The sequence below is a fragment of the Sander vitreus genome, chromosome 17 (assembly GCF_031162955.1).
Source record: "Sander vitreus isolate 19-12246 chromosome 17, sanVit1, whole genome shotgun sequence".
Lineage (NCBI taxonomy): Eukaryota > Metazoa > Chordata > Actinopteri > Perciformes > Percidae > Sander > Sander vitreus.
In genome coordinates, this window is record NC_135871.1 from 11246665 (window position 1) to 11274356 (window position 27692).

Below are 27692 nucleotides of genomic sequence, written 5' to 3' on the forward strand. Positions count from 1 at the left end.
TCGGGGAGCCTGGGTAAAAGAATCGAGCGCCCCCAGCCAACATGTGGGCATGGCCGTTGTTACATGACGTCAGTCAATGACAGCTAGCTGTCAGAAAGTGTGTTCATTCCCTCGAGCCCCGAGCCGAGGAAACCGAGCGCAGTCGATAGATTTGTGCCCTTCCGTTGATATCTAGCACTACGAATCAGCGAGACAACGGACAGAGCTTTCCACCGAGCCCGGCCATGGACGAACAGGCGGGGCCCGGCGTGTTCTTCAACAACAATAACAACTCTGTTTTACCCGGCGGTGGGAAAGGACCGCTGCCTGATGGCGACGCTGGAGAGGCGGCTAGGGCGCAGTACAGTATCCCGGGGATCTTGCACTTCCTGCAGCACGAATGGGCCCGTTTCGAAGTAGAGAGAGCACAATGGGAGGTGGAGCGGGCTGAATTACAGGTGAAAAACACTACATTTTATGTATACACGGATATATATTAGTGGCACTACCTGGGCATTGCGCTGCTCCTTTCTAGTAACTTGCGTTGAGTTTCTGTGTTTGATTGTTCTGGTTACTAGGCTAGCTTGTTAGCTTTAGCTCAGAAGCTAAAGGAGCTGCAGCGCCCCTGACCCGACTGCACGACGACTATTTGCGACCTCTTTACTGTGACTGAAACCACCGAACTTGCGTTGCCTGTTGCCTTTAGGAATTGCAGAACAGGCGTTATAGTAAAAAATAAGTGTAATTAAACGACCTACTGGAAGCTACATTTATTAGCAAAGTAGTGAACGTATAGTGCTAAAACGTTGTGTAGAAACACACAACGGCTACCTGCCTACTTACAGCTAGCTAAACGTATAACGTTAGCACCCCGCCTTAATTTTATTGCATTTTACCTCTAAACCCACAAAAAAGTCGTGTAGGAAAGGTAGTAGCTACACTTCTTCTTAAGTGCTTTGATATCTTGAGAGCTGTCAGTGCAGATAGCTCACAACACATAAGCGACTGTGGAATCAGTATGTCTTGTTTATGAATCTTATTATGAGCTAGTTGCCAGGATACTGCCACTACTGGAGAGAAAATAAAAAAAAATGCCACAGTGCTTTTAATTGGTCCACTCTTTTATAGTATATTTGACCCTTACTTTACAACTCAAATATTCAGCTATTCATAAGATATAAGAAGGCAGTAGGTTTTCCTGCTGTGAACCAGACATTTCCAAAGGGAAACATAACGCAAACCCGGACAATTGATTTGTAGTGTGCTTGAACTAGAAGTTAATGTCTTGCCAATACCCAGGTTTACTCTTAAATCTTTGTTTTGTTTTGTTTTGTTTTCCAGTCCAACTAGACTTCTAATTTCTTCTTTTTCCATGTTTGATTGCACTGTTTGGGAGCACAACGTGCTATACCAGTCATCTTGTATATTTGCAGGTGAATTGAGAGGAGTAATGTTTATAATATTTGCTTTAACTGACCCTAGAAACTATCATTCATTATTTCATACTTTTAAGTATATAAATGACTTTGGACACAATGTGCCAGACCATTCTTATTCAGAATTTGAGTAGGAATTGTTACAGCTTATTACTGTTTTACTTGAGTCTCCATGTCTACTGTTTGGAAGAAAATGTTATTTATTTTTTTTTTTTCCATAATTTTGACCTAGTTGTGGGGCAATGATTGTTGGATCACAGACATGAGCCACACTGACTTTTTTGGGTCTGGCAGCAGGCAGCTCCATTGACAGACTGACCTCATCTAACAAAGAGACGAGAGGGAGACACTGCATTGTTTTTAGATTGGTGACGTATACACTGTTCAGTGTAGTAGGGTTTGGCTCATCTGGCCCGTGTATTAAGCTTCCTGTCTGCTGGCATTAAGCAAGCTTATCAGCGAAGCAGCAGCAACTGCGGCATAGCACAGTGAGGTTCCTAAATGACTTATTTGGTGGTTTGTTTGTGGCGGCAAAACAGTGCGCGCTCAATTTGATTTCTTGTTTTTGTTGCACTTAACCCTAAATATGAGGCTAGTTGAGGTTTTGAACATGACTTAACCTGCAGTATACAGTACCCATTAAAACGTCTGGCTTACTTACAATTGTACCCTAATCACTCTAGCACATTACCTATCTGAATAGATGTTTCAAGGATGAATTCTCTATTTTGTCAGCTGCGACCATAATGGTGGTCTCACCCATTTTTCTGTGCCAGACAGTGCTGCAATATACTGGGGCAATAATGACAAATCAAGTGTAGAAACGCTTTGAAAATCCACCTAGGATGTTACCTTGTTGTGTCCTTGAGGGAGGTGTACATATTGCAAACATATACAGTACTTTTACCCATAGAAGGTATTGGTGGATTAACCTTCAGTTAAGGGACCACAGTGAGGAAAAAAGATAGAAAGTCATTTAGATGAACCTAAATAGACATGTATGAATAATGAAAAGTACTGGTGGGCATACTAGAGCCTTAATGGAAGGTACCCTGCAGCATCTACTGAGCCGTATGTTCTTTTTGGTCCACTTCATCCATCTGAACATGCTGCATGTCCACACACTTATGTTTTAGAATCAAAACTGACATGCTTCTTGTAGGGGTGGGGGAAAAAAACGAAAATCGTATGTAACGTGATTTTATTTTTATTTTATTTTTTTTGCGACGATTATTAAAATCAATTCTTTTCCAAAGAATCAATATTTTTTCATTATTTGATGAAATGATGAATGATTCACCTAGTTATTTTTCAGTTTATACGGTACCGTCGATGGCGTCTACATCAAATCCGTTTCCAGCAAAACTGAGCGAAAGCAGAAAATGCAGAAAATACTGTTACTACTTTACCAATGAAATACATGTCTGACTGACTGACATGTGATGTGCATTCTTTTTTAGAAAACAATTAGTTTTTAGAAATGTCTCATGATTAGGGCTGTAACGATACACCAAACCCACGATTCGGTTCGCGTCACGATTTTTGTCCCACGATTCGATGCAAACCTCGATTCTTTTGGGGGTGGGGGGTTGGAGGAGAGTTATACTCAGTAAACGCAATACAACTTTTTTTCTGTATAGATAGACGACTAATCTAATGGTAATTTTAGCCAGCTAGCACACCCCTGTCTGTCTGCCTCACTCTCCCGGGCGCTGCAAGGCTTCAGTCGGGATCAGAGCTGGCAACAGCCCCGGCCCGGGGACACATCCACAGTCAGTCAGCCAGCTAGCAGCCAGCCACTATCATTACAGCAATCCAACCCCGGTCAGCACTTAACTCCGGTGCTAAGGACGCTAACGGCAGTTTACTGAACCGTCGGGAAACAGACCCAGGCACCCGATTCAGAACAGCGGCCATTCGTAACATTACACCTCCGTTAGCGCTACCGGTGTTCGTGCCGAAAATCTCCTCCCTGCCGAATCCCGAGTATTGAGATTTCGGGTTCATGTCGCATATCGTTACAGCCCTACTCATGATACATTGTCTCTAGAAGTTTATTATTCAACTTTTGTTTTTGTTAAAGAAGGAAAAGAAAATTGCGATACTTTTAGAATCGTAATGAAAATTGACATACAAATTGAATCAGCACCCATGTATGGTGAAAAAATCGAATTGGGACAAAAACGTATTTTCCCAGCCATACTATCTTGCATGTTTTAGGTTACATACAAGATTTCAGATCAGAGACCATTAAGACTGTACATAAAGAAAACTTCACAACCCAGGGAATACTCTTCTCCCAGGCTTTTCTTTTCCTTGTTGGCTGTATAGACATTGAATGAAAGACTGTTGAAACTGCGTCTTATGTCGCTGTTTGGGAGGAAGGCGAACCCGAGGGCTTGGAGGAATGTCGTCCAGCCAGCCTGTTAGGTCATGCTCAGAGCCACTCCTTTCTACTGGAGCAGCACAGAAACTGTACTGTACATGCCCGACTTGTCCTGCTGCTGAGCCGTGTCTGTGTAATGCATAGGCTGCTGTCATTCATGATTATACTGTAGTTGAGTGTTCACTGATAATCAATTGATTGGCTCAAGCAAGCTGATTTGCTTAGCTAGTGATAGATTGCAGCTTTAGTCAGTTTTTAGTATGTTATCTTGGTAATGAAAGTGACAAGGGATGCAACTAATAACGTATTTCATTATCAGTTAACCAATTCATTCTTTAAATTGTCAAAAAATAGTGAATAAATGGCCTTTACACATCTTCACATTGCTCGTTTTGTCTGACTGCTTAATCTATAAAATGGTTAAAAAAACATGTCCATCAGACATCACAATTTCCAATGTGACATCTTGAAATGTCTGGTATTGTCTGACCAACAGTCTACAATAAAATAAATAAGAGAAAACCAGCATGTATTTACATTTTAGAAGCTGAAACCAGAGAATGTCCGTCAGTGTTGCTTGAAAAAAAGCTTAAATGATAACTTCATTTTTTTTATAGTCGTTGATTAATTTTGTCGATCCACTATTCGTTGTCAAAATGGTTGTTAATTGATTTCCTGCCTGGACATTTACTTGGCTTATCATTTGAGCACTTAGTAACCTTACCCAACCTAACTTATCCCCATCTGTGTAGGTTTTAATTTAGTTCAGTCAGTGACACACACCATTCAAGTGTATATGTTTTTTTTCTAACAGCACTGTATACACCGCATGCTGGCATTGACTTTAAAGCATTGTTTAGATGGGCAGGGTGATAGTTATAATCATTACATAATCATGTAGCAATTATCATTGAAATTGCATTGTGTTAATGTTGTTGTTTTACAATATTCTGTTGTCCAAATGATTTCAAGCTAATTGTAATTAAAGTACTAAATGCATTTTGGTTTACATGTCTGCAAAGATATACAATTTGCTACATACTGTTCTAGTAAAAGCAGGTTTGTTGTATTTAACTATACTGTGATTTACTTTACAAGCGATTGTGCCATATTGTAACGTATATCTGTCAGAAAAATAGTCTTGTATTGTGAAATTGATTTTTATTGATGTCACACTGATTAGCGCAGATCTTTCCCATGTCGGATGACTGAGTTGAGTCGAGTTACGCCCTGTTCAGGCCAGGCAATGCTCCAGTGTGCTTCATCAGCCCTTCAGTTATGGGGTAATCCCTGCTCCATAGGGTCTCTCTTTGCCAGAAGTATCCGTTAGCAGCCATAATTTGACACCAGGAAAAGGTTGAAGGTGACTCAGGGTGTAAGGTGGCTCTTTGCGGGTGCAGACTGAAACTTGGACCCACGTATCTTCTCTGGATAGAAATGTCCCTTGTATTTCTAAGGAAAAGGTTTTTAACTTCAGCAAGATTGTTGTGTGGCTCATGTTATTCAGTTACTTATCGTCATGTCGGAGTTGACTGTAGCTAACTGTGGAGCAGCCTAGAATTAGCCTGCCTCTGTTAGATGATTTATTACTGTGATCTCATGTTTACTTTTGCTAATGACAAAGCCTGAGGCATATTTAGCTCAATGGTGTGGCAATAAGAATGCACAAACATACACATGCACGTACGGTGGCATTGAAAAATTCAGAAATGGGTGTCACCGTCATTCCTCAGTCGACTCTACCTCCACCCCCAAGCTGCAGTTATTTTTGTTTGCCCTCCCAGTGTGCGTCTCAGAGTAGGAAAATACAAAAAAAGTACATGCTTCCTCACCAAGAGTATACCAGTTCACATAGAAGCTAATGCTACACCACTGTTCACCTCTTTCTCACGTAACCAGGCTGTAGACCACAAAGGAACATCTCCATCCTCAGCCATGGGTTTAGCCCGCAGTAATATTCACCAGACGCACCACAAAGACAGTCATTGCAGTGTATGTGAAATATTCACTGCATAGATAACAGTGAGTGGTTTTAAAGCGTTTGTGTTTTTCCCAGAGAGAGCCTGAAGGGACCCTTGTGAGCTATGAGCTATGCTCTTCTGTCCCTGTTGTACTCACACCAGAGCCTTTCTCTGTGCTGTAGAGCTGTCTGTTAATTTGCCTCTCCTTGCTCTATTCACACTTAACAGCCTTCATCTGTCTATGTGGGTGTGTGGGACAGCTGCCTGGTCCCCCAGTTTTACAGTCAATCTGAGGTCGCCAGTCTGTCAGAGTTGTAAATTGGTGTACTCACCACCAGACTAAATTGCTGTTGTCTGAATGTGATGTGGTGATGATGATATTGTTGTTTTCACACATTTTGATGGCACAACAGTGTTTTCCTGCTTGGCTACGTATACTATACAGTATATACATCTACGGCTCTATGTAGATTTTAAGTATATCGTGCACAAAATTATATTATGTATATTCTTTGCACAAATTACTGGATTTCTATTTATTTTTTACACTGACCTGGATATATTTTAACCTGTAACAAGTGTTAACAAGTTAAATCATTTTATTCTGCACATTTTTTTCATCACAAGTATACAAACTTCCTTAAAATTGGGGTTAAGGTGCCAATTATAAAAGCACAATGTCTCAAGTTCAACTTTGGCTGGCTTTTATTGGGGGAAAAATTAGTCTTGCGCCTGTCCCATTTCTCTCAATTCATATTCTTATAAAGCACACTTTACCTCTTCTGTCTGAGATACTTGCCCACATCAGTATATGTTCACTCTCTTGATAAACTAAATGCTCATGGTTTCTGATGCTGGTTAGTGACAGGACACCAGAGTCTGTACTTTCCCCTTGGGGGATCAATAAAGTATGTCTTCTTCTTTTGTGGAATCATTTTACCCCATTTTTAAATCTTCACTCTGCAGTGCATCTTTACTCTAGATTGCGAAGCTGTTGTAAATGTTGTTTTCAACATGGTTGTGTCAGGACCACACCTTACGGTCACACAACCTATTTGTCAGAGAAAATGCTGATGTTGAAAAACATAGCTCTTTGCCTGCACACAGCATGTGAGCATGTAAACGTGCGCCAAGCACCTTATGTAATATTAATGCAGCAACTTGGGATGCAGCACCCTTGTCCTCAAGAAGCCTAACATACTGCCTTTGTTTGCACCCTGTGTAAAGTAGCACTGCAGTGTCAACTTGACGCAAGCTGTGTGACAGCAAAGTGTAAAATTAAGCTCAAGTGGAAACTCGTGATGAGATGAAAACCACAAATCTGTGTCTCTGTGAAGGTTTAGTTAAAGAGAGAAGATGAACTTTTGATGGTGAGCAATCTCTGGCAGTGTAATGATTCTCTTTTGTTTAATTATATGGAGAGGTGAAAGGCACCGTTTGGCTCAGTCCAGATAACTGAGCAGAAAGCTTTATTAAATCCCAGTTTGAGCAGCTCACTGTCTCACCCTGACCCTCAGAGCAATCCTGAATCTGTGCCGGGGACATGAGCGGGTTGGATGGATGTGCAGTGTCTGCATTGTGAAGGGTATTTTACAATGTAACTCACTGCTTCTGTGGCACACAAGGAGTAAACTGGAGCAGTGGATTAAGCTAAGCAGTTTGTTTGATTCCCACACCCAACAGTCAGTCAGATGGTTGTGTAATACGTGTCAGTATGTAGCCTTTTTACAGGTGGTCTCCGAGACAGAATGGGGTTTTGGGAAGACGACCAGTTTTAGCACAGAGACTCAAATGACCCTCTCCATCTTGAGCAGAGAAGGAGGTGAAACTCTAGTTAGTAGTTACTGAAGCTGCTTTAGGAAAGTAAAAGGATAATCCACCTGAACTTGACCCTCATTTTAGAAACCAGTCGTTATAGTCCGACATCAGTTCATTGCAAATGATGGTGGATAGAATGATGTATACGGTCAGACAATATAAATATATCTGTCATCAGAAATATTGCCCTAAATTGCCCTACCTCGTCTTTATTTTATTTATTTTGACCATTGTGATCATCGATGCACATCATGAACTTTGACTTTATTTTATTTGCTGGATTTGCCAAACAACTATCTATATCCAGGGTGTCTGCAGGTCTATTAAAGCATTGCATTCAGGTTCCTCTAAAAATGCCTTTTAAAGGTTTTAAAATTTACAGAAGTGTGTAATGTGACTATTCCTGCAATAGGCTGTGTAACATTAGTTGTGAAATGTTTTTTTGTATTTGATTGCAGGGTTTAGATTTATAGCTGTTGTACCTACAAACCAAAAGTGGGATTGTTTTGGCCGTTGATCGTACATGCAGGCAGCTCTTTTTTTAGTTTCAGTCAGCACTATCAGACCAGTAACAAGTCCCCAGCACCTCTGTCTTGCTTCAGTTTTTTTAATCTTGCTACTAGTGTAATGGCATGTGTGGAATGCACTTGGCTAGCCATCAGGTCGGCCATCATGGTGCTCATTGGTTTGCGGTAACTGTGAGCGTAAATCCGGTGTTCACTGAAAGGAAGGTTGTTTGCATTGTGAATGTGGGATTTACTCCAGCCCCTCTCCCTTCTTCAGCTCTCACAGGGGCCACGGGGCTAGCATGTGTGACCATTTTGTTTGTGTGTCAGCCCTGAGGTTGTATGAGTATCCACTGCATTTCTTTTACAAATGGAGTGAGCTCAGTCTTGCCGCTGCTTGAGATGTACTGGATTTTTCACAGTGTTCACTCTGTCTAGATTAAATGGCCTCATTGTGGAATGAATGTCTTTGGCAATGACTCAATGAACAAGTCTGGAAGAAAACATGTCTGGAATTCACAAATTTCAGACTTCATGGTCGTTTCTATTTTATAAATAGAGTCTTCATACATTCATTGACTGCAAATGAAGTTGAAAAGAAGATGTAAAATTGGGTGGAATTGTTTTCCTCTTGTTACTGTCTGTGTAATCCACTGCAAACAATGTAAGATTAAATGATCTACATGTTAACTTTGTTTTTGCAGTTTTACGCGTATATGTGCTGTCTTCAAACATGTCTCCAGTCGGGCAGGAAGCTGCTGTCAGTCCATTTTTCCTTGTTTTACTGATTTAATTAATTAATTAATAAAGAGTAGACAATTTACATCCAAAGTAGGATTGACTTTATGCTAAAGCAGAAGGTATTGTGACCAACTTTCGTGGCTTAGTTTACCAGAATTTAGGCAGTGGGTAGTGTTTATTTTCCTCCTTAGCTATTAGCCTATCTCTTCTGCCTCCTTTTCCTGTCTCTGAAAAGGCCTGCACTCTAGATGGATGCCCAGTTCTTCATGTCTCTTACTCAGACAGACTAAGGAGCCCTTATCCAGCAGCCCAATAATGCAGGCAGTGTGAGGCCGGGAATTAAATGCTTCCTGTGTCTCTTTATGGCCCTAGTTGACTCATTGCATCTCTCCCAAGGTTAATGTTTGATGGAGGAGAGCTGGCGAGCCAGAGATTCACAGAGCTGCACTCTTCTCTATCTCTGGCACCGCAGGACGCCAGGGGTCCCTGAGCCAGCGCTTCATGTGGATAAGAAAGTGAATGGTCACTCGTGATATCAATCAACGCAGATGTACAGTTTCATCCACAGTGAAACATGAGTCAATGTGCAATCTCCATTTTTGACTTGTGAGGTTATGTATTAAAGGTGGAATCTGCGATTCGGGAGAAAGATTGTTGATATTTGAACTCAACACCCAAACAAATACACCCCTCCCGTCAATGCTCCTTCAGAACGTTAGCATGTGCCAGATTTACCGTCCCTCTCACTGCCTTTCTGTTCATACATCCGTGGCCTATCCCTTATACTTTGCACGAACACGAAAGGAATAGTGTTGTATGGCTCGGTCCGAGACACTTTGTTTCCCATTTACAGAGCCAGGGCTGTGTTTGAAATAGGGCTGGACGATTAATCGAAAATGTATCGACATCGAAATTCTGAAGCTGTTATCGCCGTATTTTTTCCATGTAGATAATTTTTATATAACTAAAATGTGACTTTTTTTCACAAGACATTTTCATTTCACGCAACGTGTGCTTTCATTTCAATTTGATCCATTTTCAGTAAATAGCTATAATAGTTCCCGCTTTGTGTGTTTCCTTCAATTATTTTAAAATCACAAAAATAAGCAAAAAATATCTCACCTTCAATATTTGAGCCTATTTACAGTACAAACCTTGCCAATGAACTATGAGGACTGACGTAAAATGTGCAATTAATCGTGATTTTAGATCTTAGGTCATATAGTGTAGCCCTAGTTTGAACACCAGATTATTTTTTTTCAGCACACAAACAACAGGACAGCTGAATTTGACAAAAAAGTCTATTGGATTAGAATCGCAGGCTACAATTTTTAAGTGCGTCCAAATTAACAACCCATTAAGCTGTTCTTACACTTTGTCATCTGACATTCTTGAGGACTTTAATGAGTGGTCATTGGTAAAACAAGTGAGGTGTTTTGAAATAATGATGGCACTTTTCTGTTGGTATTTTATTGTTCTCTGCCTTTCTGCTCAGCATTTCAGCCAAACAGATTGACTGTGTTCAGCTGGACATCAAGAGACCTTTTAATGGAAAAAAATCTCTGCAATTAGCCTAATGAAGATGTGTAGCTTTTGCAGCCCAGTTGCATGTAATGCAGTGTTAATGCCCCGAGGCAGAGTTCCATACTGATATTTGGATCGGAGCCACTTTAGCCAGAGTTAGTTTTTTTGGGATCCATACAGTCTGGCCCAATCCAAACTGAACATTTTCCATAATATATGCCTTATTTTTTTCCCCTTTTATGTGCCTCCTCTTCCATCCGAAGACCGCACAAAGTGATATTTGCTTTATTGAATATAACCAAGTTCATCTTTTTTTACTCCTGTCATATCCAAAAACCTTTGTTTTAATCCGCCTACAAATCAATATATTTTTTTTTTTGTTAAAAATGAATGGCTTACTCACTCTACTACTCAGACTTTGCTAGTATTGTTTCTATTTCTGCTCCATGTTACTGTAACTGAGCTTATAAATGCACTAGAGGCATTTTCATGGAGTTTAACTTTATACAGAGCCACCTTCCTTTCTTGTTTTGGCTTTCTGTTTTAACCCTCACTGATACTGGTTTAAGGATGTGAAAAGTCGGATGCCTTCTAAACATTGTTAACAATCCTGAATGCATTAGTATAGATCCAGCTGAGGGTAGATGCACATAAAATAGAGTAATTGAGAAATTGGAGACCATGTAGAGGTAATAGGTAGAGTGATGTGTGTGCTGTGCTGACACACCTTTCAAGAACATCAATTGTTGACATTATGCAGACTGCTAGCATGTGACTGGTGCCATCTAAACCCGGTGCTGTTTACACTGTCAAACTGAGAGCCAGTACCCTAAATCCTTAGTGTACTGTAACAGGCAGGTTTTCTATGAGTTCCTCTATGGAGAACTGTGGATGGTAAGAAACACTGTTATTAATACGAGGCAGATTGAAGTGCTCTCATGACTCATTATTGCAGGCAGCAGCAGCGCTACTTGCTATCCGTGTGAAACTGTGATCCAACCCACTCAAGCTCGCACCATCCTCTGTTTCAGAGTAACAACAAAATCAAGTCAATATTCATTCCCCTACGAGGTTAAATGTGTGGTTTTAGAATTTGAATCTCTTCTTTGCAATAGATCTACCATCGTGCTGCCGCTCTTCTGTGTTAATGGTTTACTCAGTTTCAGACGTTGTTTTCCATTTGTGTTAATCCAAAATAAACATTTCACTCAAATGATTCTGTTATTCTTTCCTAACTACAGAGTGGTTGTTGTCTTGCTGGTGATTTTCAACAACTGAGATGGACTCTAAAGAAGAGTGTAATTTCGATAAAGTGGCGAAATGAAAACAACCGCGTAATTATCCTCCTTTCTGTAAACAGCACAGCCTTAACTCAGTGGTTTGGTACACAGTGCACTGTAATAAAAGCCTAAATATAATGCCCTCTTTTCTTTTTTATTGATTCAAGAATTGTTTTGAATCTGAAATTGATTCTCAATCAAATTGAATTGTGAGATTGCCAGTGATTCCAACCCCTAATAGTAACACCAGATAAAGCAGTCCTGCCTAAAGCTAACTAGCTTAGCTTAGATACCCTTTAGACTATCACGGTGTGATTTTTATCTTCATCTTTTTTTCCCCATTTGAAAGACTGAATATATTGTGATGATTACAATGGTACAAATGTCTGGTTCTGCTGTAAGATGGATACAGGTTTGCCCAATGTGTGTTCTGCTCTGTTCACCTCTACTACTCTCATTACAAGTGTGTGCACACAGACATGCATGTTTGTGTGGTACCCAGCTATTCAATGTAATGTAATGCTGACTCAGACGGAGTACGTCAACAGCTGCTGCCTGTTACTGAAGAGAGACAGTGGTGTGCAGAGGGAAGGGAGGGGGGACGGTTGGTGTGTGGGAGAGTGAGTAGGTTAGATTAAAATAGAATAGTACAGATTGGCTTTTTTTCCCCCATCATGCCACGTATATTGATTTGACATCTTCCTATTTCTGTTTCCACAGAAGTAGTTGTTCTCAGATGCTGCCTCATGAAGGTTGTCTTTGAAGTCGAGTCTTTGTTGCTAGCTAGCTCATATCTAAGATGCCGAAACATTGGAAATATTAATTCTATTTATAAAAGCAACTTTTGCTACTTTAAAATGTGACCTGACAATCCTATTTATGTGTTTTCAGGCCCAAATTGCCTTCCTGCAGGGGGAGAGGAAAGGCCAGGAGAACTTGAAGAAAGACCTTGTGAGGAGGATCAAAATGCTGGAGTACGCACTGAAGCAAGAGAGGTGAGTTCCTTACCACCCACTGCTGCCTCAGCCCACCCACAATACACACAAACATCTCAGCTAGTCGGCAGCAACTGCAGAGTTTCCATGTTTTGCATGCTCCTAAGAATAAATTCCTGCTTCTGAGAAATATGGAAAAGGAGAACACGGCAGGTCAACAAATCAACATCTGCTGCACCTGCACAGAGCTAGTACACTCCAGAGTGCAGCTCTCTGCACATTTTTTGATAATGTGTAAAAGTGTACCAGTCTGATGTCTCAGCTGGCGCGAAAGTGTCAGAGAGATTCCCTCCCTGAGTCCAGCTGGTGTGATGTCTCTGGACATGAGCATGTGTTGGCATAAAGGCTTTATTTGCTGTCAGATGCTGATGACTCTGCAGCGTCCTTAGTAGAAGGACGAGACAGGAAAGAAGGAGAGAGGAATTCTTTCACCACCCAAGACGAGGTCACCGTCGCAGCTTTCTTTCTCCAGTAAACCAGAAGAATGACATTGTTCTTATTCGCATGTGCATTAGCCCGTCACCGTCACACAAAAGGTCCCTGCGATAGCTGTGGTGATGCACTTTGCATTTCCCTTTCTCCTTGACACATGGCTGCACTCTGGGACAGAGATATATTGGTGATTTCAACACATTACACGTCTCTATTAATGTGACTTTAAGCCATCGAGTATGTCATTCAAACAGACTCTGAAGCAGTAGACTTGTAGAAGGCAAACGGTAAAATTATTACCCAAACTGTCATCAACATTCATCACAGGTTACAGACTGACATCTTGGTCCAACTTTGTTCCTCCAGTCAGCTCAGAGGTTAGTTACATTTTGCCAATCTGTGCTCTGAGGAACATCATCATTTGATTTGTGAAGTATGGAATTGTCCTCTGATTATTTGTAGTGTATATTTATCTACTTTTCTCCGGTGAGATCATCGCAGATTCTGCCTCAGGAGCAACGCTTAACCCAGAATTACTACCACTTTCCCTGGTTGCTAAGCAACAAGTCATGTCTCCGAGGGTATCTGAAAGCTATATCAGAAATGGCTTTCTGAAAGTGGGATGTACCCAATTTAAAATGAGTTTTATCATGGGGGTTGCTTCCTCTGGATCACAGGGAGCTCTCCTTGTATTGACTCTTTACCACTGATGTGGATGTGTGCCATCATTGGAAGAAATCTCAGTATTGCAAAGGCCCGAAACCATCTAAATGTTTTTTTCTGTATGTTGTATGCCATTTTATATCTGTTTCTAAATGCCGGTGATTTTTCTTGTTTTTGTGAATCGCCTTTCCATGGAATCATATTGTGATTATATGTGTGTTTTGTATTATTAGTATGTAGTGAGTTAAGTTTTAGTTTTACATGTGTGAAGAGTCTGATAAATGTCTATTGCATGCATTGCAATTTGCATACAATTGCAAAGATGGCTGAAACAATTAGTAATTTAATTAATAGAAAATGAACTGTTTTAAAGTCATTTTTCTGGGGAGAAAAAAAGCCAAAAATACAATGTGAATATTTGCTGATCTTCTTTGTCTTCTGTGGTAGTAAATGTAATGTCTTAAAAACAGTTCAGACAAAAATAGCAATTTGAATATACGTTTATATATATATATATATAACGTTTCCTGTATCATGATACATAATGCTATCTTGTAAAAATGTGAAACTGTCCAACAAGCGAACATGTTTGTGAAAAGTAGAGCTTGTTTGTGTTGGGATGACTTTCAAAGCTTCTGCAAATGCCATTCATTTTTTTTAAATAGGTTCTTCTCAGACCTTTTTGATCAGACCTGTTTGCTTATTTATCTGCCTCCACTATTTTCTTTTTTTCCCAGAGCAAAGTACCACAAGTTAAAATATGGGACAGAGTTAAATCAAGGGGACGTGAAGCCTCCGAGCTACGACTCTGGTAAGTCTAACAGCCATCTCCACTCTTCATATCATACTAAATCACTGTGATTGTTGAATTCACATACAGTACCTCAAGTGACAGGACTGCTACGCATGCAAAGGCCACATTCATGTAGAATCTTGTTTGCCTCAATAGCTTTTCTCTTGGTGTCCTTTCCTGAATGCAATGTGTCATTGTTGTTCCGGATATACTGAACAAATATTGAGCTGCTTAAAGAGGCAATGTACAACAAATGTGATCAAGTTGATTTAAAAATATTATAGATTTAAAGCGTTCATGATTGTACATGTAAGACAGAAACATTTTGAAATATCACTTCACTTTAATATGTGACAAAGACATCTATAAATGCTCACCTTTTTATAGTGTGTTGGTTCACCCAAATAACTTTTTTTTTTGCCTTTAGTGGTATCTAGTCGCAGCCATGCAACTAGTTCTGGTTTTATTTGCCCAGGTTTGGGGATATCCTCCTTGGATATTTTTGTCTCCAGCAAAATATGTGGTGCTCCAAACATTGAAAATTAGCATTTAAAAAAAATTCAACAGCAATCTTTTCCAGAAACAGTGTCCCTGTTATTCTACATAATCCACAGAGGTGTCAATAGTTATTAAAGGTATTAAAAGGTATCATCACCACAAATGAGAAATCCTTAAGATCTTATATAGATCTTAAGGATTTAGAAATATTGGAAATTCAAACATCTACCATTCAATGACTACAAGCTATTTAAAAGGCTCCAGGAGAGCTACATATTGAACATTGTGGTGAGATTGTTTTGTCAACTGAGTGAGCACAATGTTCTTCAACAGATATCTTAAAAACTCAAAAATATAAATGCAAAACTCTTTGCCTGGCTTAATACCACCAGATTCAAGTGAGGAAAAATGCACACAGCCTACATAAAGCTCAAACTACTTTATCCCCTCAAATCTTAAACCTCTAAAATGTTTCTCGCACTTTTAAATGTTCAGCCTTTACAGTACAGTACCTAGTTTTACCTCCGTATCACTCTGGTATCAGTGCACTACCTGTTATATGTTATATTATTGTTCTTTAAATGGCCTCTCATGTTCAAGTCCTCTGCCATCATTAAGTTAGATTGCGACATTTCCTCTCCTCTCTCCTCATCTCTATTCATGAGGGCTGTTCAAAGCACCCGAGCCCTTGAAGTGTTGATGAATGGGGGGGGGAGGTGAAGGGGAGAGGTGTTACTGTAGGTGGAAGACGAGGAGTGGGAGGTGTTGTTCATACGGCGGTGCACCTGCCCGCTCCTCACCCGCCTGAATTAGGTATGACCCTCTTTTTGAGGCACTCTCATCTTGCCCTGCCAAATCAACCTCACACACACACACACACACACACACACACACACACACACACACACACACACACACACACACACACACACACACACACACACGCACCTTATTAACACGTCTCTCTGTCCCATCTGACTCGAGAGCGGAGTGCTGACGTTGTTGAATATCAAAGTGAGCTTTGAATCCCATCGTTTCTTGTTTTGTCATAGCCGTAGACGGTCATAAAGAGTGGGTGTTGTTCTGGATGCTGCAGGCACAGACACACTTCAGTGCTCTTTCCAGTATGTCATGGGACGTAGTTGGAGCCAGCCATTTTGAAGGTGTCGAAATGTGTCAATAAATATCAAATGTTTGTGTTGTTGTAGCATCAAGAACAAGCCATTGCTAATGAGTTTTAAATCTCTTTCTGTTTTTACTGCTAGTGCTGTTGTGTACACACTTTTCATAGGGGAATAATTACCTACTGGGATGTAAATATTTGAATAGAGGCTTGCTATTAAAGTTACACATGTTGACTAATGATAACTTGATCCAAAGTCAACCATGAACAAAAGGTGAATGGGTTGGAGAGCGTAAATACTAATTACACTCTCGGCCACGGCTGTTTTCAAGAATGTTTTTTTTTTTTTTCACTCGCACAATTTAAAGAGAAGCATTACCCTTTTCCATTTAACTCTAATCCACTGTGGACTTGCTGAAAGCAACTAAGCGCCGAATGTGTGTAGTTGCCAGGATGCTGTGATGCAGGAATGTTTTAGTCGTGTTTACAGAGTGGAAATAATGTCAGAGGCTGTGCTGTTTGTAGAGCCCTGATTTGTGTCCTCTTCTCCTGCAGATGAGGCCAACGAAAATGAGTCTTCTGGATCGCTCAACAATCAGCTGTCCTGGAAACAGGGCCGTCAGCTCCTCAGACAGTAAGTGCACATGCTTTAATCCTTCTGTGACATTCTATAACCCAGAAAACTAATACTACTGTGCCTTAAGTGCCATGGTCCAAAACATTTGTGGGGAAGAGCTCCCTCACATGGGCATCAGCAGTCATTACCTGCTCTGTGTTTTTTTTCTCTGGTGTAGCCTGCAGACTCAGGGAAGTTTGGTTATCATATCATCCCACTCTACAGTCAGTCTGTGTAAATAAACAAGGCTCCAGCCTTTATCCCAGACACCATCAGGTAGCGTCACACATCATCTGGCAGCCAATTTATTCTTGACACTCTGTCAAGGGACAGATAATTAATGTGCTAAGACACTTCTCCCTTTCAGTCAGTCGCTCGCTCAAATTGCTAGAGCTTCTTCTGCATATCTACAGGGTAGGTGTAATATTTGATGAGTAGCTCTTCTTGCCTCAGCAGAGCTGATACCATCGACTAGACAACTGCCAGAGGACATGGCACTTTTGACAGTAACAAAAAGTACTCAACTCTTCCTCATATCTGGTCATGTTCTAGTGTTTGTAGTAAATGAACTGTAGTGTAAATAAGAGTTCATTTAATTGGCCTTTGCAACATTATGAATGTCTCTTTCTGCATCTTCTCATCCAAACTTCCTCCATCTTACACCACACATACATATGTTTGTATTCCTTTTCGCAATAAATGACACTTTTAAATTGGGTTGCAACCAGATTTAAGTTAATTAAACTCGTTTCAGGTACCTGCAGGAGGTGGGCTACACAGACACCATCTTAGATGTAAAGTCCCAGCGGGTCCGAGCGCTGCTAGGACTAGCCGGGGATGGAGGCGGGAGGACAGGGGAACGAACCAGTACTGAGCCTTTGGTCAATGGGACGGACACATCAGCAAAGGGCATGGGCACCAGAGGGTAAGTATTCTCCTCTACTGTAAAGCTATCTATGGACTGAGCGACAATATTACAAGTTCATTGCATGTAACGCTGTGTGGCACGGGTCTAATTAAAAGACGTTTGGCCTTTGGTCATAGCGCTGGCACTTCTATGAATCAAAAAATCTCGAAAGAGTGGGAAAATGTGAAGTCTTTGGTTACCGAAGCTCTCAATCAACCATCGGTGCTCTTTTCTGAAAGTCCATTTTTGATTGACGGACACATTTTTTGTCTTGATTGTGAACTTTTGTCTGGGACAGCCCAACATGGCAAAGTGGCCTTAAACACACACCAGTTTGCTACATGTGGGTTGCACTTAAGAGTGACGGGGTGAATCGGTACAGGTACTACTACTTTTTATTGATACTGTAGCATAATATTCTGATGTGCATCATTGTTCCTCCACAGGAAAGCTGAGCTCTCTGACACTAGCGCTGTACTGGAGGCCTTCAAGTTCATTGAGAATGCAGCAGCTGATTTCAGCGATGAAGATGATGAAGAGGATAGCGATGGAAGGGACAGGACTAATGTGGAATCCAGGACGGTAAGAAAACAGTCTGCCCTCATCTTCTGCAATCACACAAAGTTAAGTAGAAGTTGTCGCTGTGGTATAATATAATATAATAACTGCCCTCAATATTTTCGCCAGATCCTGAGGAAGAAGCCCCCGTCGTCAACAACGCCGGCCAGTATGGACACCAGTGAGGATCCTGACACAGAAGAGGCACTGAAGGGCTTTGACTTCCTGTCCAGCCCTGACGAAATGGACACCTCGCCGGAGTCCAGAGGCAACGGGGACGGCACAGACTGGGGTGAGTCATGGATCAGTCACTATCTCGTCACTATCTCGACACCACAGAAACAGTTATAGTGTCTGTAATATCAAGATTTTTATTTATTTTCTCTTGCACAATGATGGGCTTGTTTAATTTTAATCTACAAATTGAATACACTTGTTTCAGAGGCACTGGAAATACCACTAATAAGTATGTAATGCTGTAATCTTATAATGTGCCTGCTTCTCTGAATTTTACTTTTTCTCATAGTTTGGTAATTGTTCATGGAATCATTCATATATCACGCTGTGGTCATAAATCATGATATTTGGATGTTATTCTGTTTAACCCATAGTTTGTGATCTCTTCCACTGTCTGTTCCCATAGCCAGCCTGTGACCACAATGTCTCTTCCACTCCTGTGTGTCGTCAAATCAACCTGATTCCCTTTAGTCTCCCCGGTCCTTAATAAAAAATGGGCTTAATGTCATGCTGAGGTGTTTCTTTGTATTCGAACGTGGGTTTCAGTGTTTGAGTCGTGTCTATACAACATTTTGATTATCACAAAGATTACACAGTGAGGATTTTATGATTTTAGATTTGTCACGACTCAGAAATGTTCAAATGAAAGAATTCCCCACATGGCATTAACTTTCCTCCCACCACACACGTCTTTCAATAGAAAAGAAATCCTAAAAAGATTAAACAAGATAGTTAATCTGGTCTGAGGAGGTATTAGTACTAGAAAAGATACTCATCTCAGGTCTCAAAGGCCTACTACTCTTCTGGAGGCTTAGTAACCTCCAGGAGAGTCTGAGAGGTCTCTGCACCTTGTCCACCCTGCCAGGCCACTCGGGCCTCGACCAGAGCAGTTTACTCAACACTCTCTCGGCATGGTTTTGTTCCCCCTGTGTAGAGAAGGACGAGCAAGGTCCCATTTCTGAGGCCTGGGACGTGGACCCGGGCCTAATAACCAAACTCAAGGAGCAGTACAGAAAGGAGCGCAAGGGGAAAAAGGGGGTGAAGAGTAAGTCCTGTCAGGCGTTGCTGCCTCCCTCCTGCTCCTCTCTCTTTAAAGCCTGACTTTCTTGAGTTCAGCCAAAACGCCTCAATTCAGAAACAAAACATCTTGGCTGTTTTTTTTTCTCATCTCCTTTTTCAGCTGCTCCTTATTATGCCTTCTACTTGATATTGCTCTGTCCATTTGTCTATCATTTCATACTGAATGTCTCTTCTGTCTTCTTTTGAATGTACTGTACGTACAAAATCTGCCACTTTTATTTTCCTACCCCAAAAAAACTGTAATGCTTGTTGCATGCATTTCTGTCCCGTTTTTAAACATTTTAAAATCATATTCACGTCATCATCTTGTCCACACTGTCAAATATCATTGATCTGATGACACATCCATCTCTGTCCCATCTGGGCTAGCGCCAGTCATAACATAATTACCACCATCTTCAACATCATCATCATCATCATCTGTCAGCGATGTTGACACTAAAGTCATTTTGCTGCTGTTTTTCAGCTTTTTTCAGTGACTCAGTAAAGTGACTCTTTGAGCTGAAAACTACTGCTCTCAGAGTAACAGCCCACTTCAGATGCAGCCTCATTCAGTGGCTGAGAGCTCTTAGATTTCACATTTGTGAGGACCAAGCTCTGCATTTTTTTTTTTTTACTGTGATTGAATCATGAGATCAACAACTCAGTTCATCTCACTTTTTTTTTTTTTATTCGATTGCAACACCACTTTTTATACACTTGGCTCTGGTTTAAACCGAAATCTATTTTTGATCTTCATACGGTGTCTGTATTTTTATCACTTTTGTGGGTATGTGGAGAAGATCATCATCATTTTTTGGGCAGTTGTACAGTTGGTATACTGTATTTGCATCAGGGTTAGATTCTAAGGCCCCACGTGTTAAAATGCTTGTGATCATAAAATAAACACCCATACTTGGTTCACTAAATGATTCTGCCTGGGCTGAGACATCACAAATCCATTTTTATGTTATATTACTCTCTCCACAGAGCCCACACTTGGAGATAAACATACAGTCTCTCAACCCTTTTTGTACCTCATCTAACAAGGACTCTGGTGCTGCCTCCCCTTCCCATTTTCTTTTCTTTTACATACTTTAATTTATTAATTTATGTTCTTCTCTTTCAGTGCTGCCTTTCTTCTATATTCATTCTGTGTTCTCTTTTTCAGCTTGTACTCAAAGCTTTTAAATAAAATATAGTATTGTTTGGTTCTTTTTGCCTCTTTTTGTTTTGTTTTCTCTCCGCTTTCTATCACCATGTGTCAGTTCAGTAACACTGTTGACCTGACTTGTTAAACAGGGCCAAACCGGTCCAAGCTGCAGGACATGCTGGCTAACCTGAGAGATGCAGAGGACTTGTCCCACATGCAGCCTCCACCATCCACCCCCCAATCCCGGCCCAGCGCGGTCCGGTTCAACGAGCACGAAGGGAACCGACCAGACGAAGGTGCATGAGCAAAAACAGCAGTAGATTGTAGCGATTAAGTGTTGTAATTTTATTTATTTAAACATAGACCGTGTATAATTAAACATTAACCTTGTATAAGAACAGGGAGAGATGTATTGCAACAGGCTTTAGCATCAAGTGCTATTTTCCGCCTGTAGTCCCCAAGCAACAATGTTAGACTGGCTTAAATTCCTTTCATCTCTGGCTAACTGTGTCCACAGTTTGATTTAGTTTTTGATTTGATTTATTCATTTATTTAGCACATGTAAAAAAAACAAAAACAACCAAAAAACAGTGTTACATATACAAAAAATGAAGTAAAAAAGACATGACAAAGGAAACCCAGAAAACCCTCAAGGGGCTTGGCATGTTGAGTTCCCTAAAATAATTCAACGAAAGGTAGCATATAAAAACATATAGTCAGTGGTTGTATATTTATTTATTTATTTGTTTGTTTGTTTGTTTGTTCTTTCCCCAGTTGAGGCGATGACCTTCCCGCCCAGCTCAGGAAAGCCGTTCATTATGGGCACAGACGAGGCCATGGAGAGCGAGCTGGGCCTGGGGGAGCTCGCTGGACTCACCGTGGCAAACGAGGCTGACAGTCTGGCATACGATGTGAGTAGAAGGAGGCAGAATGGATTTTGAGAGCGATTTCTCTGGTGGAAACTATTTCAGTTCATGTTATCATTGGAGGCTTTTTAAAAAGCAGCCATCCCACCTTCCTCCTCTAATCCAAGTCACATTACATATGCTGAAAATGTGTGTCAAACAGCTATTTTTACAGGCAGCGTCAGGGAAGCTGCTTTGAAAGTGTAATATTGGAAGTTATTTTTGAGATCACATTTACAATAGTAATGTCAAAGTCACATGGCTATAAAAACGTAAGGCGGCTTTTGTGTGTGATAGCAGGCTTTTTTTAAATCACCAAACAAGTTATTTACAGTATCTCAGTGCACCCTGATGTTACAGAAACACATTACCTTTTGGGTTATTTAATCTCACTTTTCACTCCATTTTCTATCCATGAATGTATTATGTTTTACTGGTTTGTTATTTGTGCAAATAAACACTAAACTTTCTAAGTACTAAAGGAGCTGCGGCTCATTTTAAGACTACTGATTATAGGTAATAACACTGATATTTGGATGTTGAGTTTCTGATTAGATGTCTCCTCCTCAGATTGGCAATAATAAGGATGCCATGAGAAAAACATGGAACCCCAAATTCACTCTGCGGAGCCATTTTGATGGGATTCGAGCTCTGGCCTTTCACCCTGTGGAGCCCGTCCTGGTCACTGCTTCAGAGGACCACACGCTCAAGATGTGGAACCTGCAAAAGACTGCTCCTGCCAAAAAGTAAGAATGTATTCACACAAGTTAAATACCTGCAAACACTATTCCAGCACAACCCAGACCGATTTCCCATCAATTCCTACTGGTGGTTTCATTTCTTTCAGCTAAAAGGAGGAAAATTAAAAGCTTTAAAGTTACTGTTGTATTGATTAGTTGTCCATTCCTTCCTCATCGGCTCTGTTAAAAACACTAATGGCGCTTACCCACTTATTTAACAACAATAATGTTCACTCTGCTGCTACAGGTACACAGAGACTAAACCAAACGCACTGCTGTCTGAGTATTATGGCGTTTTTCCATTACATGGTACCTGCTCGACTCACCTTTATTGGTTTTCCATTACGAAAAAAAGTCCCTGGTACTAGCCAACAGGTACTTTTTTTTTAGTACCACCTCCGTCGAGGTTCCAAGCGAGCTGAGGCGATACCAAAAGGTGACGTGAAAACCTGCAGACTCCTGATTGGTCAGAGAGAATCCGCGTTGATATTCGGTCCGGTAGATAACGGTCGTTAAGGCACCGGTGCCGTATTAGGTCTGTGCAGGTGCAATGGATCGCGTACAAACCAATAGGGTGTCGGAATGGTATGTGTTTATACTTCTCATCCAACCACAATCAAATTCACTCTATCCGGATGGCGCGATTTATCTGGATAGGTTGTTTTTTGTGTGTGTTTTTTTTGAACGACAACAAGCCGGAATGAAAACCAGCCGAACTGAAATAGGAGTAACGAGGCTGTTTTTAAAATGTAAGGAGTAGAAAGTACAGATAATTGCGTGAAAATGTAAGGAGTAGAAGTAAAAAGTCTGCTGTAAAATAATTACTCCAGTAAAGTATAGATACCCAAAATTTCTACTTAAGTAAGGTAACACCTCTGCCCATAAGGAGCATAGCTCGTCTTTTGATGCTGGACTGTCCCATGATTCAGCTGCATGAAACTGTCCCCATGTGACAAAGAACTGACACAAGACTCGTTATGTTAAGTCACAACTCTGCAGCCCACACACAGTCTGTGGTAATGGGATGGATTTTATTTTAAGAGGCTGAAGTTACTTTAGAGTCATTCAGTATGTGCAACTTGATCACTGGTATAGCAGCAAATATTACATCCATGGCTTTGTACAATTCAATGGCAATCATTTTTAACTTAATCATCGACATATATTAAGCCAGCACTGCTGTTTGGTTTTGTATGTTACATTAATGATTACAATGTTTTTCCACAGGAGTGCATCTTTAGATGTAGAGCCGATCTACACCTTCAGGGCCCACAGGTAAAAACACTGCACAGAAATAAAAAAAAACATGTTACCGTTTTAGCGTTAGACAAGATGTTTTGCTAATTCCTTATTATTTAAACCACAGGGGGGCTGTACTGAGTGTGGTGATGAGCAGTACAGGAGAGCAGTGTTTCAGCGGAGGGGTTGACGGGACTATACAGTGCTGGAACACCCCCAATCCCAACATTGACCCCTATGACTCCTACGGTAACAGCGGCACCAGTTTGGTTTGAATCCGAGAATTTTCAAATTCGATCATAGCGACTGACTTTCATGGTTTGTTGTGCTTTCTGTGATAGACCCACTGATGCTGCGTGGAGCGTTGTGTGGACACACGGACTCCGTTTGGGGTTTGGTGTACAGCAGCGCGCACCAGCGCCTCCTCTCCTGCTCAGCAGACGGGACTGTGAGACTGTGGGACGCCAACACCACCTCCCCCGCCCTCGCAGTATTCAACGAAGACAAACGTAGGCCTTAATGCTTGTATCCTGACTTTTTTTCCCCCCCCCTTCTCAATCTTTGCTTTAATTGAATAGTTAACATGAATGTATCTGTTTTTTTCTGTGTACAAGAGCTAGGAATTCCCTCCTCAGTAGACCTGGTGTGCAGTGAACCAGCCCACCTGGTCACATCCTTCACAAACGGAGAGATTGGCCTCTTCAACATGGAGACCCGCCAGCTGGTCCTCAATCTTGAGTCCAATTTGGAGCCGGGTAGGTTTGCCAGCTGGGGCATTTAGACCTCCGATCAGTACAATTCTCCATTGATTTCAAGAATGATAAGAATAATAAAACGAACTATATAACTGTATAACTAACACTTGTTGAATTCAATCATAATGTTAGCCTGGTTGACACCAGACCCTTCTCAGTTGTAACTGAGAGTGGGTCTGGGGAAGGTTCATTCGCAGCTCATTTCCAAAGGGGCGTCGCCAACGGACGCCGCTCAAATGCCTCTGGGCGCAATCGGATAGTCCTTCAACCAATCAGACCAACGATCCGGGTGACGTAGCAGCGACGGCGGCATCAACGGGTTGCTGCGCTTCGGTGGCCGTCATGTTGAATGTAAACAAAAAGCTGCTCGCCGTCGCTGCGCTATCGTCATCGTGTAAAGCCCGCCTCAACGGTTGTGATTGGTGCCTCGATTTGGAAAAATTGGAAATGGGCTTGAATGGGCTCTTGGCCAGACGGACTTGCAGAGCAAATCTCACATTTGCCGGAAGTTTGTCAGGGTTTTCCCAGGCTATCATAATGTTGAAGTAGAGTCAGAAAATATGGCTCTTAAGGAACATCTAGTGGCAGCTGTAGGAAAGTAAATCATTAGCACACAATGTTTTCTGTTCATTACTTTATTTGGTTTGATTTACAAATTTCAAGTTTACTGCCAGTTATGTCACTGATAGTCATTAGACTTAACTGTGCATGTCATAACAATGTTATACGTATATTATTATTATATATAATATTCTAGTGTTACTAAGTTGTTTACCAGCAAGTACTCATGTCTGCATCACGTACAGACTGACTCAAGGTGTTACCACACTGCTTAAAAAGTTACATTTAAGTTGGCGTTAAGCTAAAGTTAACATTCCTAACATCCACACATACAGCATAATATCTCCACAGATCCGATTTTCAGTTGCTAAAGATTTCACCCAGATTGACTGTTGATCTAAATTGCCACTCCTGCTCCTGCGTGGTGTCTGATGTGCTTGTCTGTTTTTATCCAGGCACTTCCTGTCAGATCAATAAGGTCCTCAGCCACCCAACTCTTCCCATCACCATCACTGCGCAGGAGGACAGACACATCAAGTTCTTTGACAACAACAGCGGGAAGCTGATTCACTCCATGGTGGCTCACCTGGATGCTGTCACAAGCTTAGCTGTAGACCCTAATGGACTTTATCTCATGTCAGGCAGTAAGTACCTCTTAACCAGTGTCTCCTTTTGCTTTGTCTAACATAACTGTTTTCCCTTCATACATTAGTTGATTGACAGATTGGCTGCCTCAGACCCAAACCCGGCAGTGACTGAGTGTAATGTGTAGGTGGATATGTAAAGGTCTCTGCTCAACAATTGCTGTGTAAGGACAAAGTCACTGATAATTATAGTCCTTTTTATGACATGCACTGGTACAGTCTGATCTGTTGTAAGCAGTAACTACACTCATCCATAGCCAAAATGAAGGCTGATGTCCTCAACTTAATGTTCCAAAGCCATTTTTATATTCACTTGTGCATTATTCTCCTGAACACGGTTGCTACAAACTGAAGTAAAGCCATTCTATGACATCTCATTTTTAGTATCAAGGTAAATAAGCTTTTCCCAGACACCATATGTGCCACAACTGCAAGTCTTCTCTTCTTAGTTTTGGGAGAAACGGGTTAATGTTCAGAGTTGCTTATTGCAGTTCCTTTGGATTTGATATCACAATCATTTTTGGATTGCTGTTCCCCTACTGCTTATATATAACCCATTATGTCCTCTGTAGGTCATGACTGCTCAATCCGTCTGTGGAACCTTGACAGTAAAACCTGCATTCAGGAGTTCACGGCTCACAGAAAGAAGTTTGAGGAGTCGATCCACGATGTGGCATTTCATCCATCTAAGTGCTACATCGCCAGCGCCGGGGCAGACGCTCTCGCCAAAGTGTTCGTATGACACGGAGCTGCGTCTCTCCCTGCAGCCCGGCTCTCTGACTCAGCCTCCCATGATCAGGGACCAATAGAGACACAAGAGGGGGAGGACCTTCAGGCATAGGTCCAGTCCCACCTCTCTCAGCCCACTGGTTTCCTGTCGGACTGGTAGACTATGTAGCCGCTAGCCTCAAACAGGCCAGGACTCTCCATAAAGAGGGTCGGCAGGGAGGACAGTCAGGAGGAGAACTGATCTCTCGTCCCCCATCTACCATCCAGGCAGGCCTGGGTGTACCCCGCCACAGCACACCCCTCTCAGACAGACTTATACTTAACCTCCGTCGCTAGGAGGCTCAGGACAAGTGTTAAAGAGTGTGGAGTGGAGAAATGAGGTCTTCTGCCCCTGTGACTGTACGCTCATCCCAAATTCCTCTGGCCCTCGACCTTCCCTCTTAGATAAACCAGGTCTGGGCCCTTTACTCTAAGTCAGGTTTTGTGTTGTGTTCCAGAAATGTGGAGTACTGAAGGCTCGCTGGAGCTGTCCTAGGAAGCCTCTCACTTCTTCTCTGCTTCCCAGACTGACTCTGCTTGCTGGCCTGCCTTTATTTTCCTTTTAAAAACACGTATTGAAAAATGTGCCTTTGCTTTAAAAAGGTCTTAAAAATGTTATTTTAACAAGCTTGTTTTGGGAAACAGGGAGGGAGGGGATGGCGGAGAAATGGAGCTGGCTGTCACAATGTTGTCGATTTTAACATTGGATGTAAAATTAAAAATGCTTATAATAAACAAAATATATATTCAGTCTTAAAATTTACTGTGCAGCGTGAGTTTGAGTGCTCCTTTTTGATAAGTGTGGTTGGGGAATCAATTTTGTGCATTTCAAGGCAAAACTGGTGGAGTGATACAGACCATTAAATATAATGCCTGTTTGTTAGATTCAAGTAACTGTACACTTCAGAAGTAAGATTACAAGCATATGTGTCCTAAGTAAACCATCTTGGTTATATAATTACAATTCAAAGTTCTATATGTCCAGTTTAGGAATAACTAATTGATTTGGGCCAGTTTGCTCTTGTGTGAATTGAATGGTCTGTACTGTATGTAGTTTTCCCCAATTGTGTGGACATGCTTGACTACAATGTGATGTATCATGTCCAGATATGTACAGTAGTCCAGTGTTTAGCAGGAAATGAGTGCAGTACTGTGGGACTACTTTGAAATAATGAGTTCACCATCCAACACTGAGGGAAGAGAAATCTCCTGCAAATTCCAGTTTACTGTAAACCGTGAGGACGAAACTATCCTGGGTTAAAAAAAAAAATAATAAAAAATTTAAAAAACAATCAATCAAGATGTTGTACATGTAGAGTACAGCTTCAAATGAGCCATTTTCTCAGTCACTGGTTTGTATATGAGTATGTTCAAAATAAATACTGCTGTAAAATGTTAACTGGTCGCTGATGTTG

The 27692-nt window shown here is 41.2% G+C and overlaps 1 protein-coding gene across 1 annotated transcript; it reads left to right on the plus strand.

The window, feature by feature from the left end:
• The first annotated feature begins 81 nt into the window (after positions 1-81).
• Positions 82-27676, plus strand: strn (striatin, calmodulin binding protein). Its single transcript, XM_078273905.1, has 17 exons — positions 82-437; positions 12523-12626; positions 14459-14532; positions 16691-16769; positions 17506-17676; positions 18105-18240; positions 18346-18508; positions 19388-19498; positions 20815-20961; positions 21440-21576; positions 22141-22316; positions 23538-23585; positions 23677-23798; positions 23891-24058; positions 24164-24304; positions 25321-25509; positions 26082-27676. The coding sequence occupies exons 1-17, from the start codon at positions 225-227 to the stop codon at positions 26249-26251; spliced, it is 2349 nt and encodes a 782-aa protein (XP_078130031.1). The 5' UTR covers positions 82-224; the 3' UTR covers positions 26252-27676.
• The last annotated feature ends 16 nt before the right edge of the window (positions 27677-27692 follow it).

Excerpts from the sequence above, each read along its gene's own strand:
- strn (XM_078273905.1), top strand. The coding sequence starts at position 225 with ATGGACGAACAGGCGGGGCCCGGCGTGTTCTTCAACAACAATAACAAC. Across the intron at positions 19,499-20,814 it reads GGGGAAAAAGGGGGTGAAGA|GGCCAAACCGGTCCAAGCTG; the intron begins GTAAGTCCTGTC and ends CTTGTTAAACAG. Across the intron at positions 23,799-23,890 it reads TGACCCCTATGACTCCTACG|ACCCACTGATGCTGCGTGGA; the intron begins GTAACAGCGGCA and ends TTTCTGTGATAG.